The following is a 16,207-nucleotide window of genomic DNA, read 5'->3' as shown; positions in this document are numbered from 1 at the left end:
GTAATGATTGTGGAAAACTTTTTTCACATTGGAATTTGTCTCGGTTATTCTGTTCCTGTAAGGCTACAGTCACACAATCGTGAAAGAAACGCTTTCTCTGCCTCCCATTGATTTCTTTTTTTATAAATTCTTTTATTTTCCAAACACAAAGAAGAAAATGCAGACATAATCAGCACGGACATCGGCTCACAGGCCAGCATTTGTAGGTACAATAAGTTCAAGCGATACAATAGAAAACCATAACATTCAGCTGAAACCAATCCTGAAGGGTCAGATAATTTATACATCCTGAACCAGCAGCCATGTATAAAACCCAAATGAGAACAAAATAGAAGTATAGAAAAGCAGGAAAGAAGAGGGAGCAGGAAGAAAAAGGGGGAGGGGAGGAAGCTGACCTCCCACACTTAAGTCTAGAAATTATGCTCAAGAGGCCATAATGGTCCTATACTCCACTGACGATTGAAATCGAATCCACTCACGCCATGTTTTAGAAATTTAGCATGGGCCCCTCTCATTGATGCCATGAGGTCCTCCATTCTCATAATCTCCTGGATCTTGCCGAACCACATGCCCACTGTTGGCGGACAAGTTTGCCTCCACAACCCGGGGACACACAACCTAGATGCGTTCACCAAATGGCGAAACACCGAGCGTCAGTACGTAGACAGGTGGACATCTCACAGGTGGAGCAGGAACAGAGCCGGAGAACGCGGGAGGGAGAAGTCCGTGAATTTGGATGAAATGCGCCACACCTCAGACCAGAAATCTGACAGCTGTGGGCAGTCCCGAAAGATGTGTAAAATTGTGCCCACCTGGCCCCCACATCTCCAACACAATGGAGAGACCGCAGGGATCATTGCATGCAATCTGGAAGGCACCCTATACCATCGCGACAGGATCTTAAATCCCTCTTCTGGAAATCTGCTAGCCATGGAGGATTTATGTGTCATAGTAAACAGACGGTCCGTCTGCTCCGCAGTAAATGTGAGACCTAAGTCCCTCTCCCAGCTACTGAAGTATAAACGGTGTGGTAAGAGTAGATGGAAAGATCAGCAGCGCATAAAGTCTGGACAATGAGTGACGAACCGTGGCCGTGCCCCTGCATAAGAGTTCGAAAGGGGAGCTATCTCGTGAGTATGCCTGTGGGTTAGGTAGGGATGTAATGAAGTGTCTTAACTGGGTGACCTGCCATAAGTAAAGGAGATGGATTCCGACGAAGATGCCAGCTGTGAGCCAGTCATCCATGCCGAATCCTGTCTAAAATTGACGGCGTAGCCCTTACCCGCCCTCCGCTAGTGTCGGAAGGGGTCCCCCTCCTGTCCCGGTGGAAATGCAGGATTGCCCAAGATAGGAAACTAGGGTGAGGGGAACGGAGAGATCTCTTTCCGAGGGAAGAGCCGGGACGCGACCGCCAGGGTGGGCCCTATTGTCGGAAGCGTTCGTGCCGAGAGTGGGACGTGTGCACCCAACCAGGGCAATGCCTGCAACGGAACCTCAAAAAAGGTCTGTTCCATGGACACCCACTGTTTGACCTCAGTGCGTCTAAACCAGTCCAATATTTGTGGCAAATGTGAGGCCTGGTGATAGACAAAATCCGAGAGATAGAATGCCGCCGTCACACTTGGCACGAAAAAGCATGGACCAAGCAATGCGTGCTGGTTTCCCCACCCATATGAATCTGTGGAGTAGGGACAACAGGGCTTGAAAGAAGGGGCGTGGGACGTGTACTGGCAAGGCCTGAAAGAGATACAGAATCCGTGGCAGAATGTTCATCTTAAATATGGCACATCTACCAAACCAAGTGAAGGTGCCCGTCGTCCAGGAATCCAAGTCGCTCTTCACACGTTGAAGAAGCGGAGGGTAATTCACTGCGTAAAGGCGAGATAGATTTCCTGTCAGACGGACCCCCAGGTATTTAAGGGAATCTCTAGCCCACTTAAAGGAGAATGACTCCGACAGCTCATCCACCAGGGACTGTGGCAACGAGATATTAAGAGCCTCCGATTTCTGGTAATTGATCTTGAAGTTTGAAAGTTTCGAGTATCTACTCAGCTCCGCCATCAGGTTGGGCAAGGAGAATCTGGGGGCGGTGAGAAAAAAGAGCAGGTCACCCACATAAGCGGCGACCTTGTGGGACCGTCCTCCCAAAGATACACCCGCTATGTCTGGGTTGGAGCGAATGTGGCACAAAAAGGGCTCCAAACACAAGATGAAAATTAAGGGGGACAATGGACAACCTTGCCTCGTGCCGTTTGAGATAGCGAGCGAGGAGAAGTGGCCATTCACCTTAACCTGTGCCGTGGGGGAGGAATAGAGACTCGAAATCCACTGCATCATATGTGAGCCCAGCCCCATATGCCGCAATGTAGCCAACATAAAATCCCAGCTGACTCTGTCGAAGGCCTTCTCCGCATCCGTAGAGAGGAAGCAAGTGGGCAGGGCCGTGGTGTCCGCCTGATACATCAGGTTAATTGCCCGCGTAGTGTTATCTCGAGCTTCCCTTAACGGCATGGAGCCCACCTGGTCGTTATGTATCACATTATGTAGTAGTGGGGTCATCCTATGGGCCAGAATCTTAGCAAACAGCTTCAGATCTACAGTTAACAACGATATGGGACGATAATTCTGGCACATGGATGGATCCTCCCCCTCTTTGGGTATCACCGTAATGAGGGCCCTCAATGTGTCCCTAGGAAGAGTCCTCCCCTTCGTGAGTGAATTGAATGATTGTAGGAAATGAGGGGAGAGCAGTTCCGAACAGGCCTTATAATAATGTAAAGGTAACCCGTCCAGGCCAGGTGCCTTCCCAGTTGGCGAGTCCTTCAGTGCCCAGGACCACTCTTCCGGGGAAATAGGAGCCTCCAGTGCAGAAATAGCCTCCTGGGGGATACATTTCATCCCTGAGGACCGGAGATACGACTCAATCCTCTCCAAGTGGCCCCCTCCACCCAAGGAAGGGGGGGCCCAGGAAGATTATAAAGAGAGTGATAATAGCCACAGAAGGCCTCCAAGATGTCATGTGGAAGCTGAAGACGCTGATTGTGTGGGGCTTGTACCTGAGGGACATAGGTGCGCATACGTGTTTTCCTTAATGCCCTTGCCAGAGTCCTACCAGGTTTATTACTGAACTCGTAGAAGTGCCGTCTGCATTTAACTAAGGAGGCCCTAGCCTTGGAAAGACCTGCTCTCTCAGCTGCCCCAGATCCGCCCCTACCACCCGATCCTGGGAGACCTTATGTGACTGTTCCAACCTGTGTATGCGGCTCTGGAGGTCCCTGAGGTGAGCCGTCCGTTCCCTCTTTAATTTGGCACCAATACGAATGAAGGAACCGCGCACCACACACATGTGCCTCCCAAATGCAAAGCGGGTCAACCCCCGGCGAGGCGTTCTCGCAGAATATTTTGCTACTATCTCTTTGGATGTCCCAGACCACCGTCGAGTCCTGCAGGAGCGATTCATTCAAACGCCACTGCCAGGAGCGAGGGTGGTTTGTTGGCAAGGTAAGGGAGAGAGTGATAAAAGCATGGTCAGAAAATGTGATGTTGTCGTCATCTATGGTGGCAGAGGAGAGGTCAGGAAGGTGGGAGTGATGTAAAAATAAGTAATCTAATCTGGAGTATGAGTTGTGAGGAGCCGAGAAGGAAGTGTAGTCCCTGGTCGAGGGATGCATGAGCCGCCATGTGTCGACCAATTGGTGCTCTTTGAACAACCGACGCAAACGACGGTGAGCCGCTCTGGATAAGGACGAGTGCCCTCTTGAGGAGTCTAACGTGGGATCCAAAGTGGTGTTCAGATCTCCCCCCAATATCAGAGTGCCTTCCAGAAAGTCATCCAACGCTACCAAAACCCTCTCTAGAAATGCAACCTGACCAGTGTTAGGGAGATAGTACAAGGCCAGTGTGAACAAGGTATTAGCCAGCCTACCTTTCACGAAGAGGTACCTGCCTGCTCCATCAGTGCGCGTCTCCAGATGCTCCCAGGGAAGAGAGCGTGAGAAAGGAAAAGAAAAAGACCTCTTCACGGGGACACAAAGTTCCGGAGCAATGGACCGCACTACCCCTCTACTAGCGGAGTACAAAACCCCTCAACAACTCGTCGTGGGCTGTGTCGCCCTCAGAAGGAAAATACCCTCCGACTGCGATACAGCTACACGTGACCCTAGTGGGGAACAAAGAATGGCAGCGGCGTCACAGACAAAATTCCTCAAAAATGATAACAGTAAAACTAGCAATAACAAATGAAGCTCAGCGGAACCCCGGACCCACCCATTCAACTACCGTTGCAACCTCCCCACCCCTGCTTGACTGACCAGCTGTAGATCCCCACTTGTGCAACCCTTGGGCAACATACTGAACAAAAATGTCCTGTTCAAATTCACCAGCAAAGCCGACCTCTGTATCTTCTGATGGGACCCTGCGGAAAAAAGGGGGGTTAAGTGCAAATAACAGGCAAACCGTGGTCTAGGCCCCCGAGTGGAGCACTCGACTTCGTGTGCAAATATGAAAAGTCAGTCTCTGTGTGGAGAACACCATCCGAGGATCCGGAAATCACCTGGCCCATCTCTGGAGCGAGGCGGGTGGGGACGCACATAATCAGGTTAAGGACCTCCTCTGGTGAAGAGTGCTTCCGGGGGTTCTGTCCAGTCCGGTATCCGAACCGGGGAAATCTCCAAAAACCGAAAGGCCTCCTCTAGGTCCCCCGGGGACCGGACAGCAAACGAATGCCCCTGTCTGCGGAGAATTATATGAAATGCGTGTCCCCATCTGTAGGTGGCTCCCACCGCCTTAGTGGCCTCCAGCAAAGGGCGGACGGTCCTCCGCATGTAGAGGGTCAGTCTGGAAAGATCCGTCAGGACGGTGATTTCCGAACCATTGAAGGGAACGGTCCCCTTCTCCCATGCTTTCCGTACGATGTCCTCTTTCGGTTTGTAGAAATGAACTCTACATATGACGTCCCGCGGACGATTACCATCTCTAGCCCGTGGGCCTGCCAGTCTGTGCACTCTGTCCATCTCAATGGCCATATCACGTGGCCTGTCCAAGAGCTTCTTAAAGATATGCGTCACCGCATCATATAAACCATGCGGGAGCACAGATTCCGGAATGCCCCTTAATTTCAAGTTCTTTCTCTTCCCCCTTTTTCGACATCGTCCAGATGCAATGAAAAGTCTCGCATTTGAGTGGACTGAGTGTCCATGGTTTGGGTAAGAACCGAGATGTCCATAGTGTGAACAGAATTTTGGCGCTCTAAGGTCTCTACCCTTGCGGCCAGGGAGCGTACCTCCTGTGAGACCGCGCCAATGGCCTTGTTATGCTTCTCTTCCAACCGCAAGAGGCGTATGTCCAGATCGGATTTGGTGGGGAATACCCTCACCATCTTCCATAGTTCTGCGAGAGTCCATTCCATTGAAAGCGGGGGCCTCAAGGAATGAACCGTCTGATGGTCCCCCAATCCCGCTGGCGCAGTGAGCGAACCCCTCAAAATTGCAGGCTTCCCCTGACTAAGCTGCTGTAAGTCTGGAGAGAGAGAGACTGCTGCGGGGCGGCCTGCCAAGATGGCGCCGTGACTGCACTGCCCTGTGAGGCCATGCGGTCCTCTCCCTGCCCAGACGCATGCTGGAGCTGAAGGGGGGAAAGTCCTCTGCCGGAGCCGGGGGAACAGACCCCTGAAAGCCTGCTGCTCCCTGAGCTACCTCTGATGACAGATCCGGGGACCAGGGAGCTGCTGTGTAGACTTACCGGCCCAGCAAGGCGGCGAGCGCCCACGTGGTGGCGGGGTCCGACTGCGGCCTGAAGGAAGAATGGATGCACGCTGCGGCGAAGCTCCGTCCTGCGTGGAGCGAAGGTACCGGCTGATAGAAGAGGCGCCAGGAGTGACCGAGTGGCTCTTACGACTTCTCCCCTTTGTCATCGTGTGCAGGGATCAGGTAAGTGAGCCCGTACAAGATGGGTCCGGAGCTCCAAAGAAACATGTCCTCACACCGCCATGCCCAAGCCATGCCCCTCGCCTCCCATTGATTTCAATGGGAGGTCAGAGGCGAAACTGTGGCAAGAAAGAGGAAGCCGCACTTTTTTTTTTTTTTTACCACGAGCGGCTAAAAGCCGCCACGAAAAAAAAAAAAAAACCCCTCCGCCTCCTATTGAAATCAATGGGAGATCGTTTCAGACTTTTTTTGCCACTGATTCCGACGTGGTTTCCACATAAAAAGAACTCTGAACTAATGTGAAAGGGTTTTAACAAATCAACAGTTTCACAAATTCAACAAAACTCAATTCACATGCAGCGGACAAGATCGATAACATGACAAGTAACCGAATTAAACTCTCAAAACAATTTGCCCTGTTGGACTTTGGAGTTCCCTATTCAGGAAGTCATAATGTCGTCACGAACGTAAGAAAAAGGCTTCAGATATGCAAGGATGAAAGTGGAGGTGCAAAATACAAAATTGGTGTTTCTCCTGCACCTCAATATATACAGATCACTGGTAAAAGGGTAACCGAATAGCTGGCTCACCACTGCTTTTCATACTTATTTCTATTTATTCTCTGTTGTATCCCAGTACTGCTCTGCAGATCATGCCCATAATATGCTCTTAGCATTCTATAGTAAGTTTGGCCTCCATGCCCTTTAATTCTTTAATAAGCAATTTTTACATTTACTGTAAAGTCGTGGAGTTAATGAGAGGATAAAAATGAAGATAAACACATTCATCCAGCTGACTGCAGAGACTTCCTGCACACTACCAAGGAAAGGCATTTTGAGAGGATATTGGAAGAGTCAGGTCAATGACACCAAGATATAAATATAACCTGCATCACAGCGCTGTACTTTATCAAGAAACTTTCACAACTGCTTGAAGAAATATTGAGGTTTCCACTTACGCAACTTTGTTGAACATCATGTTCTGGTTTCGATGAAAACATAGAGAGGTCGCCATTTAAGATGACATCTGCCAACGAGTCAACCAAAGGCGCGTAATGTATTGTTAAAAACACCTGCATGGAAAAAAAATCATTAAATATATTATGACCTGAATGACAGTCTGAGGCTTGCTACAGATAAAGAACAATAAGAAACAGGATATTCAATGCTTGAAAGTAGCGATAAAAAGGAAAAACATTATTTTAAAAACCATGGCATCCTATATCTCGTTATGTAACGTTCATGTGAATAACCCATTTCATTTTTCTATTAAATAAGTTTTCTCATGAAGGCAAACAATTAACCCCTTAATGACTGCCGATACGCATTTTCACGGCGCTGCATGAGAATAATTAAACAGAGCAGGGAGCCATTAAATCTCCCTGCTCTCAGCTACCAGAGGTAGCTGAGCGCTGGGGGCATCCCTGCTCGAACGGGTGAGATCGATATTAGTATCGATCTCACCCGTTTAACCCCTCAGATGTGGCGCTCAATAGCGAGTGCCGCATCTGAGTGGTTTTGGAGAGGGGGAGGGAGGTCCCTCTCATCCCACTGACACCCAGCGATAAGATCGTCGCGCGTCTCCGATGGCAGCTGGGGCCTAATAAAGGCCCCCAGCCAGGGGCGTAGCTAAAGGCTCATGGGCCCCGATGCAAAAAATTTTACTGTGTGAATCCAGCCTTACACTGGCCGATTATCGGGCAGACAAGTGTCCATAGAACCAGTGGCGTAACTACCGCGGTAGCAGCAGTAGCGGCTGCTACGGGGCCCGGGGCTTGAGGGGGCCCGGTGGCGCCGCTAGCAGCCGTTATGGCTACTACAGCGGTAGCGTCGCTACTGTGGGGCCCGCGACGCCGAGCCTTACACAGGCCATCTCATGCCTGTAGGTGTCGCTAGCACCGGAGGGGGCCCCAGTGCTAGCGGCAGCCAAATACATGAATGGCCGGGCATGTTCCGTGCCTGACCATCCAGTGCCTTACAATGACACTGATTGGCTAGCGGCGCGATGACATCATCGCGCCGCTTCCATGCTTGGAAGGTGCTGATTGGCGGGGCAAGTCATTCTGCCCCGCCAATCAGCGTCATTGGAGGACGCTCGTTCAACTCCTGCAGACATGCTCAGAAGAGAGCATGTCTGCATCGCCAGTGAACAGCGTGGGAACCGGAGAATGTGAGTATGTCAAGTTTTTGTTTTTTTTCCCCTCATAAAAATGTGAATGCCATTATCTATGGGGGGGGGGGGGGGGTCATCTTTATGTGGGCTATTATATATAGGGGGTCTATATGTGGGGCAGTAGCTACAGGGGGGGTCTATATGTGGGGGTGTGGGCCATTATATACAGGGGGCTCTATATGTGGGCCATTATATACAGGGGGGTCTATATGTGGGGGTGTGGGCCACTATATACAGGGGGCTCTATATGTGGGCCATTATATACAGGGGGCTCTATATGTGGGCCACTATATACAGGGGGGGTCCATATGTGGGCCACTATATACAGGGGGGTCTATATGTGGGCCACTATATACAGGGGGGTCTATATGTGGGACACTATATACAGGGGTGGGTTACCTGTGGGGCACTAGCAACAGGGTGGCTATATGTAGTGCACAGTCTACAGGGGTGGGCTATATGTGGGACACTATATACAGGGGGAGCTATATGTGAGACACTATATACAGAGGTGGGCTATACGTGGAGCACTAACTATAGAGGAAGCTATATGTAGGGCAGCACGGTGGCTCAGTGGTTAGCACTATTGCCTTGCAGCTCTGGAGTCCATATGTGGGCACTATCTACAGGGGCTTCTATGTAGGTCACTATCTACAGGGGACATGTTGTGTGTTTGTGACAGTTATATTTAGATGTGTTGAGAATTTTAACTTCGTTTTATAGGTGCAGAAATGTTTTAAAAGTGAGAAGCTGAAGACATCTAAACGGAAAACTGCAGAAATGGGTCATGGCCGGGAGAAATCCATCATAGATGTCTGAACCGGAGGGAGAAGAAAAGAACTAGAATCTGAGACGTCACCGGTGAGTCACTTAATGTAAATGTTTATTCTGCCTCTAATCAGTATTGTTGTCACTGTATGATCTGCAGCGAGATGATGGTGATAGGATTTTTTTTGTGAAACCGCATCTCCCAGCATATCCTTACCATTGTTCCGGCCATGCTGGGAGCTGTAGTTTTACGCCGTACAAACTTATACGCAGTGGCGTAACTACCGCTATAGCAGCCGTAGTGACTTCTACAGGGCCTGCAGCATGAGGGGGCCCGTGCCACCCGCCGGCACGGCCCCCTCCCATGGCCGCAGGCTCCGCTAGCAGCCGCTATGGCTGCTACAGCGCGACGCCACTGAAGGGGTTGTTCCTACATAAGACATGTATCCCCTATCCACAGGATAGGGGATACATGTGTGATCGCTGGCAGCGATGAGGAGAACGGGGGACCGAAAGTCCCCCCTAAGTTCTCCATGACAAACCTCGGACTTCCGGGGTCTGTGTCGGCAGCTCCGTAGAAATGAATGGAGCGCCGGTCGCGCTTGTGCGCATGCGTGACCAGCGCTGCTTTCATTTTTATTGAACTGTGCAGACGCCGGAAGTCCGAGGTTAGTCATGGAGAACTTCGGGGGACTTTCGGTCCCCCGTTCTCCTTATCGCTGCCAGTGATCACACATGTATCCCCTATCCTGTGGATAGGGGATGCATGTCTTTTGTAGGACAAACTATAGGACGTTTTTTTTTGGGGGGGGGGGCTATATAGCGTTATCTACAGGGGGGGCTGTATGGCGTTATCTACAGGGGGGCTGTATGGCGTTATCTACAGGGGGGCTGTATGGCGTTATCTACAGAGGGAGTCTGTATGGCGTTATCTACAGGGGGGCTGTATGGCGTTATCTACAGAGGGAGTCTGTATGGCGTTATCTACAGGGGGGCTGTATGGCGTTATCTGCAGGGGCTGTGTATGGTGCTATCTATAGGGGGGCGCTGTGTGGTGGAATCTATAGGGAGGCACTATCTACAAGGGGGGGGGGGGGTTGTGTGATACCCAGCAGAGGGGGGGCCCCAGTCAAAAGTTTGCTATGGGGCCCAGTCTTTCCTAGTTACGCCCCTGCATAGAACGCTCGTTGCCGATAATTGCCCTGTGTAAGCGAAAATTCGATCATCTGCTGGTCGTATCGTTTTAAAAAAGTAAAATATTATCGTTGACGGCAGCACATCTCCCTGTGTTAACAGGGTGACGCGCTGCCGACATGATAATAATGGAGTAACGACCGCTCGTCCCCATCCATAGCTCCGTGTGACAGGAGCAAATCAGCGCTGATCAACGATGTCTTGTTGATCAGCGCTCGCTGCACCGGCCTATTATCAGCTGGTGTAAAAGGGCATTTAGAGCGGATTTACACGAGCATGTGCGTTTTTGCGCACGCCAAAAACGTGGCGTTTTACGTACACAAAAGGCACTTCACAGCTCCGTGTGTCATCACATAGGATGTGCGGCTGCGTGATTTTCGCGCAGCCTCCATCATTATGACACTCCATTTGGATGTTTGTAAACAGAAAAGCACGTGGTGCTTTTCTGTTTGCAAACATACTTTTCACTGCTGTTGCGCGAATCACGCGTGTCCCACAGAAGTGCTTCCGTGTGGTGCGCGTGACTGTCACGCACCAATTGACTTCAATGGGTGCGTGATGCGCGAGAAACGCAGAAATATAGGACCTGTCGTCAGGGGCGTAGCTAAAGGCTCATGGGCCCCGATGCAAAAATTCTTACTGGGCTCGCCCCCCCCCCCCCCTGCAAACTTCTCATGGCCGACGGTCCGCAGCTTTCAGCTGCATCGCTGGGTCTCCTAAGTGACCCAACAATGCAGCACTAGCAGCCGGGGCGTCACCAAGGCTGGGTTCACACACCCTATTTACGGACGTAATTCGGGCGTTTTAGCATTGAATTACGTCCGAAAATGCGGCTCAAAAGCGTTGGCAAACATCTGCCCATTCATTTGAATGGGTCTTACGATGTTCTGTGCCGACGGTCATTTTTTTTTATGCGCCGCTGTCAAAAGGCGGCGCGTAATAAAGACGCCCGCGTCAAAGAACTGCCTGTCACTTCTTCAGACGTAAATGGAGCAGTTTTCCATGGACTCCATAGAAAAACAGCTCCAATTACGTCCGTAATGGACGCAGCGAAAAAGACGCCTGCACATGCCATTACGGCTGAAATTACGGTGCTGTTTTCTCCTGAAAACAGGCACCGTAATTTCAGCCGTAACAGACGCTGCCGTGTGGACATACCCTCGGGGCTTAAAATGTCAGGGGAAATAGCCCCAATACATATGTGTCCGCCCCAAAAAAAAAGTGTGTATAGGAGACAGCATAGCATATCTATAGCACTACGACCCTATAAACTATGGATAGGATTAGATACAGTGGCTCAGCAGACAGTATCACACATGATAGGATTAGATACAGTGGCTCAGCAGACAGTACCACACATGATAGGATTAGATACAGTGGCTCAGAAGGCAGTATCACACATGATAGGATTAGATACAGGGCCCAGCAGACAGTATCACACAAGATACGATTAGATACAGGGCCCATCAGACAGTATCACACATGATTGGATTAGATACAGGGCCCAACTCGCTGACATTGCGACTCCAGCGCTGGACCCAGGATAGGTAAGAATAATAATTTTGCTTCTTTGTGTTACTGATTATTTTTGTGTGTTTGTGTTTTTTTACAGGTTCGGTTGTTGGACTTCGGATACGAGGACTTCAATGACGGCGTTTCTTTTATTCTCAATAAAATGTTTAATGAGGGTTGTGTTTTTTTATTTCAATGAAATATTTTTTCTATGTGCTTGTATCTTTTTAAACTTTATTATCACCGCCTTAGTAATGGCCGCTGGCTGATTGACAACCTCCATTACTAAGGCGAGGCTTAATGTTAGCCGGTGCAGAGGCTACACTAACCCCCATTATTACCCCGGTACCCACCGCCACCAGGAGTACTGGGAAGAGCTGGGTACGAACCAGTACCCGACCATCTGTAGTGACGGGCAGGCACCGGGGTGGCCGCAGGCTGGTAGTATTAGGCTGGGGAAGGCCAAATACAGTGGCCCTTCCCACCCTTGTAATGCTGCCTGCTGCTGCTTTATTGTATCTGGCTGGTTATGAAAATTGGGGGGGACCCCACATCGTTCTTTCCAATAATTATTATTTTTTTTTTAAATGACGTGGGGTCCCCCCCATTTTTCATAACCAGCCAGATACAATAAAGCAGCAGCAGCCTAGCATTACCAGGGTGGGAAGGGCCACTGTATCTGGCCTTTCCCCTCCTGATAATACCAGCCTGCGGCCACCCCAGTGGCCAACCATCACTACAGATGGTCAGGTACTGGATCGTACCCGGCTCTTCCCAGCACCCCTGGTGGCGGTGGGTACCGGGGTAATAAAGGGGGTTAGTGTTAGCCTCTGCATCGGCTAACACTAAGCCCTGCCTTATCAATGGATACTGTCAATCAGCCGGCGGCCATTACTAAGGCGGTAGTAATATAGTTTAAAAAAAAAACACAAAGACATAGAAAAAATATTTTATTGAAATAAAAAAAAAACCCACACAACCCTCATTAACCATTTTATTGATAATAAAAAAAAAAGCCGTCATCGAAGTAGTCCTGGAATCCGCCGTAGTCCAACGACCGAACCTGTAAGAAAACACACAAGAAAAACGATTAGTAACACGTGTTAGGCTTAGATACAGGGCCCATGTGTGATACGGTCTGTGGAACCCTGTTTCTAAGCCTACCACAACGTAGGCTTAGATACAGGGTCCAGCAGACAGTAATCTTATACAGTATAAGATTACTGTGTGCTGGGGCCCTGTATCTAAACCTACAGTGTGGTAGGCTTATATACAGGGCCCATCAGACAGGATCACACATGGGCCATGTATCGAAGCCTACCATGTGATTGGCTTAGATACAGGGCCCAGCAGACAGGATCACGCATGGGCCATGTATCTAAGCCTACCATGTGATTGGCTTAGATACAGGGCCCAGCAGACAGGATAACGCATGGGCCATGTATCTAAGCCTACCATGTGATTGGCTTAGATACAGTGCTCAGCAGACAGGATCACGCATGGGCCATGTATCTAAGCCTACCATGTGATTGGCTTAGATACAGGGCCCAGCAGACCGGATCACACAATCTGTGATCCTGTCTCATGGGCCCCCTAAGCCTGCTACATCGTAAGCTTAGGGGTTGTACAGTCCATAAACATTGATGGCCTATCCACAGGATAGGCCATCAATAGCTGATGTGTCTCTCGGGACCCGCAAATCAGCTGTTTTGAAGGGGCCGCAGCACTCGTACGAGAGCTGCTTCCCTTCATTTCACTACTCGCCCACACTGTGAATCGCCGACACGGATTCACAGTGTGACCGGAATGAAGTGACAGGAAGGGGAGCAGCTCTCGTACGAGTGCTGCGGCCCCTTCAAAACAGCTGATTGGCGGGTCCCGGGAGTCGGACCCCGCCAGTCAGGGCTAACCTTACCTTCCTCTTCGGCCGCGGCGGGAGTTCTGTCGTCTCGATGCTGTGCGCGGCGCATAGCGCTGTGACGTCATGCGCTGCGCACAGCGCTTGACGTCAGGACCTCCGCTGCGATCCGGAAACAGGAAGGTAAGTAAAGTATGTTACTATAGTAACAGGGGCCCGCGGCCCGAGTTACTATAGTACATTTTTATTGATGTGGTGCGGGGGGCCATGGGCCCCCCTGGCTTCGGGGCCCGGTTGCAATTGCGACCGCTGCGACCCCTATAGCTACGCCAGTGCCCCCAGGTCTGCCTTTTGTAAATGCCTGCTAGGTCATGCCAGAGGCATGGCCAATCCGATGCCTGTCCGTTTTAAACGGGCAGGCAGTAATACACTGCAATACAGAAGTATTGCAGTGTATTATAAAGGCGATCGGATGAAATGTGAAAAAAATAAATAAATGAAAAACCCACTTTTTCCCCTTACAAACTGCTTTACAATGAAAAGAAGAAAAAAAACAAAAAAAAAAAAGTTAGGCCTGATTTACACGAGCGTGTGCGTTTTGCGTTCGCAAAAGGCACTTAACAGCTGCGTGTGTCATCCGTGTATGATGCGCGGCTGCGAGATTTTCTCGCAGCCGCCATCATTTTGACACTCCGTTTGGATGTTTGTAAACAGAAAAGCACGTGGTGCTTTTCTGTTTACATTCGGAGTTTGACAGCTGTTGCGCGAACCACACAGTTCGCACGGAAGTGCTTCCGTGCGACCTACGCAGTTTTCACGCACACATTGACTTCAATGGGTGCGTGATGCGCGAAAAACGCTGAAATATAGAACATGTCATGAGTTTTACGGAGTGCACTCACGCTGCGCAAAACTCACGGACTGTCTGCACTGCCCCATAGCCTAATATAGGTGCGTACGACACGCGTGAAAAGCACGCGCGTATATTGCGCTCGTGTAAATGATGCCTTACACATATTTGGTATCGCCGCGTCCACAACGACCACGACTATAAAGCGATTACATTATTTAACCCACACGGTGAACGCCGTAAAAAAATAATATAAAAAACAATGGAAAAATTGGTGTTTTCTATGAATCCTGACTTTAACCCCTTAAGGACGCAGCCTAGTTTGGGCCTTAAGGCTCAGAGCCCATTTTTCAAATCTGACATATTTCACTTTATGTGGTAATAACGTCGGAATGCTTAAACCTACCCAAGCGATTCTGAGATTGTTTTCTCGTGACACATTGGGCTTCATGTTCGTGGTAAAATTTGGTCGATATATTCAGTGTTTATTGGTGAAAAATTTCAAAATGTAGAGAAAATTTTGAAAAAATTGCATTTTTCAGAATTTAAATGCATCTGCTTGTAAAACAGACGGTTATACCACCCAAAATAGTTACTAGGGGGGGCGCATGCGCGCAGCTGAACATGGTGGACGCGTTCTAACCAGGCTCCGCACCTCGTGAAGGCAATCCAGCATATATATCGCTAACAGCAGACATCGAGACCCATAAAAGAAAGGAGAGGTACCTTAGAGGTTCGGGCATCCACCTATGGCCAGAGGGAGTGGAAGAAGGGGTAAGCAAACCCAGGCTCAGAGGTCCGTGGCAGATATGCTGATGGCGGCGCCGAACATGGCGGAGCAAGGCCTGCTGCAGCAGCAGCAGGGGACACAGATAGAATCCAGTTCGGCGGTGTTATCACAGGATTATCCTGTGCTCCTGCGGGAAAATAGCAGCACATCACTATTGCAGGCACAGGAGGATTTACAAGAAGAGGGCCCGATCCCAGACCTGGGACTGCCGCAATTAGCGCCCGTTCACGTCTCACAGCACTCGCCCATGCAGCCGGCCATTACTTCCGGGTTGACAGAGGACGCCATCTTTTCCTGCATATCAAGAGCCATGCAAGCTCAGATGGGGGAAATAAGCTCCAAGATAGCCGCGGTACATCAAGATTTACACAAAGTGGGGGCGCATATGCAGGCTATTGAGACCAAAATGACCTCAGTCACTGCAAGAGTTAACCAGAATACTAGATTTATGGAGGATCTGCAGGAGCAATTGGAGGAAGCGAACACCAGAATTGAGGACCTGGAAAATCGTTCTCGACGCTATAACTTCAGGATCAGAGGGGTCCCGGAATCTCAGACGGAGGTACCGGGGGTGGTTCGCCTGCTACTCACTACCTTGATACCTGATATATCGGAATCACATATGGAAATTGACCGGGCCCATAGAGCTTTGACGGCCATGAGGAGGGATGGACTTCCCAGAGATATTATAGTGAAACTCCACTATTATTCGATTAAGGAGAAGGTGATGGAAAGAGCTAGGAAGCTTCCGGTGATCACCATTTATAATACAGCGGTTCAGATATATGCTGATTTGGCTCCCCAAACCATTCAAAAAAGGCGGATGCTTCGCCCTATTCTGCAGACCCTCAAACACCATGCGATTCCATACCGGTGGGCATTCCCATTTCGTCTCCTCTTCATGCGCAATAATAGGCAATATGGCTTCTCTACGCTACAGGAGGGAGAGGACCTGCTGAGGGACTTACATATTCTACCACCCCAGGATAAAGCCAGTTCCTCCCGACTCCCCATACGGGATCCCCCGTTGTCACCAATATGGCGTACCCAAGGAGGCCGTCCAGAGTTTCCTCGGGAACAGAGGGTGGAATCTCGTCGGCAACAATTGAATCCGACATGACGGAAAGGAGGTCGATTAT

General features: G+C 49.9%; 1 protein-coding gene across 12 annotated transcripts in view; it reads right to left on the bottom strand.

Annotated features, from left to right (window-relative positions):
• The window catches only part of CLEC16A (C-type lectin domain containing 16A), a 327,820-nt gene that overhangs the window by 235,807 nt on the left and 75,806 nt on the right, over positions 1-16,207 (bottom strand). For all 12 annotated transcript variants that reach the window (XM_075830097.1, XM_075830102.1, XM_075830099.1 and 9 more), the window contains one exon: positions 6,883-6,996. In XM_075830097.1, the coding sequence (XP_075686212.1) occupies positions 6,883-6,996 (114 nt within the window). The remainder of the gene's footprint in view (positions 1-6,882; positions 6,997-16,207) is intronic.

The sequence above is a fragment of the Rhinoderma darwinii genome, chromosome 6, assembly GCF_050947455.1.
Source record: "Rhinoderma darwinii isolate aRhiDar2 chromosome 6, aRhiDar2.hap1, whole genome shotgun sequence".
In the NCBI taxonomy this organism is placed as follows: Eukaryota; Metazoa; Chordata; class Amphibia; order Anura; family Rhinodermatidae; genus Rhinoderma; species Rhinoderma darwinii.
Note: the sequence above shows the minus strand (reverse complement) of the source record. Positions and strands in the feature narration are given on the sequence as shown.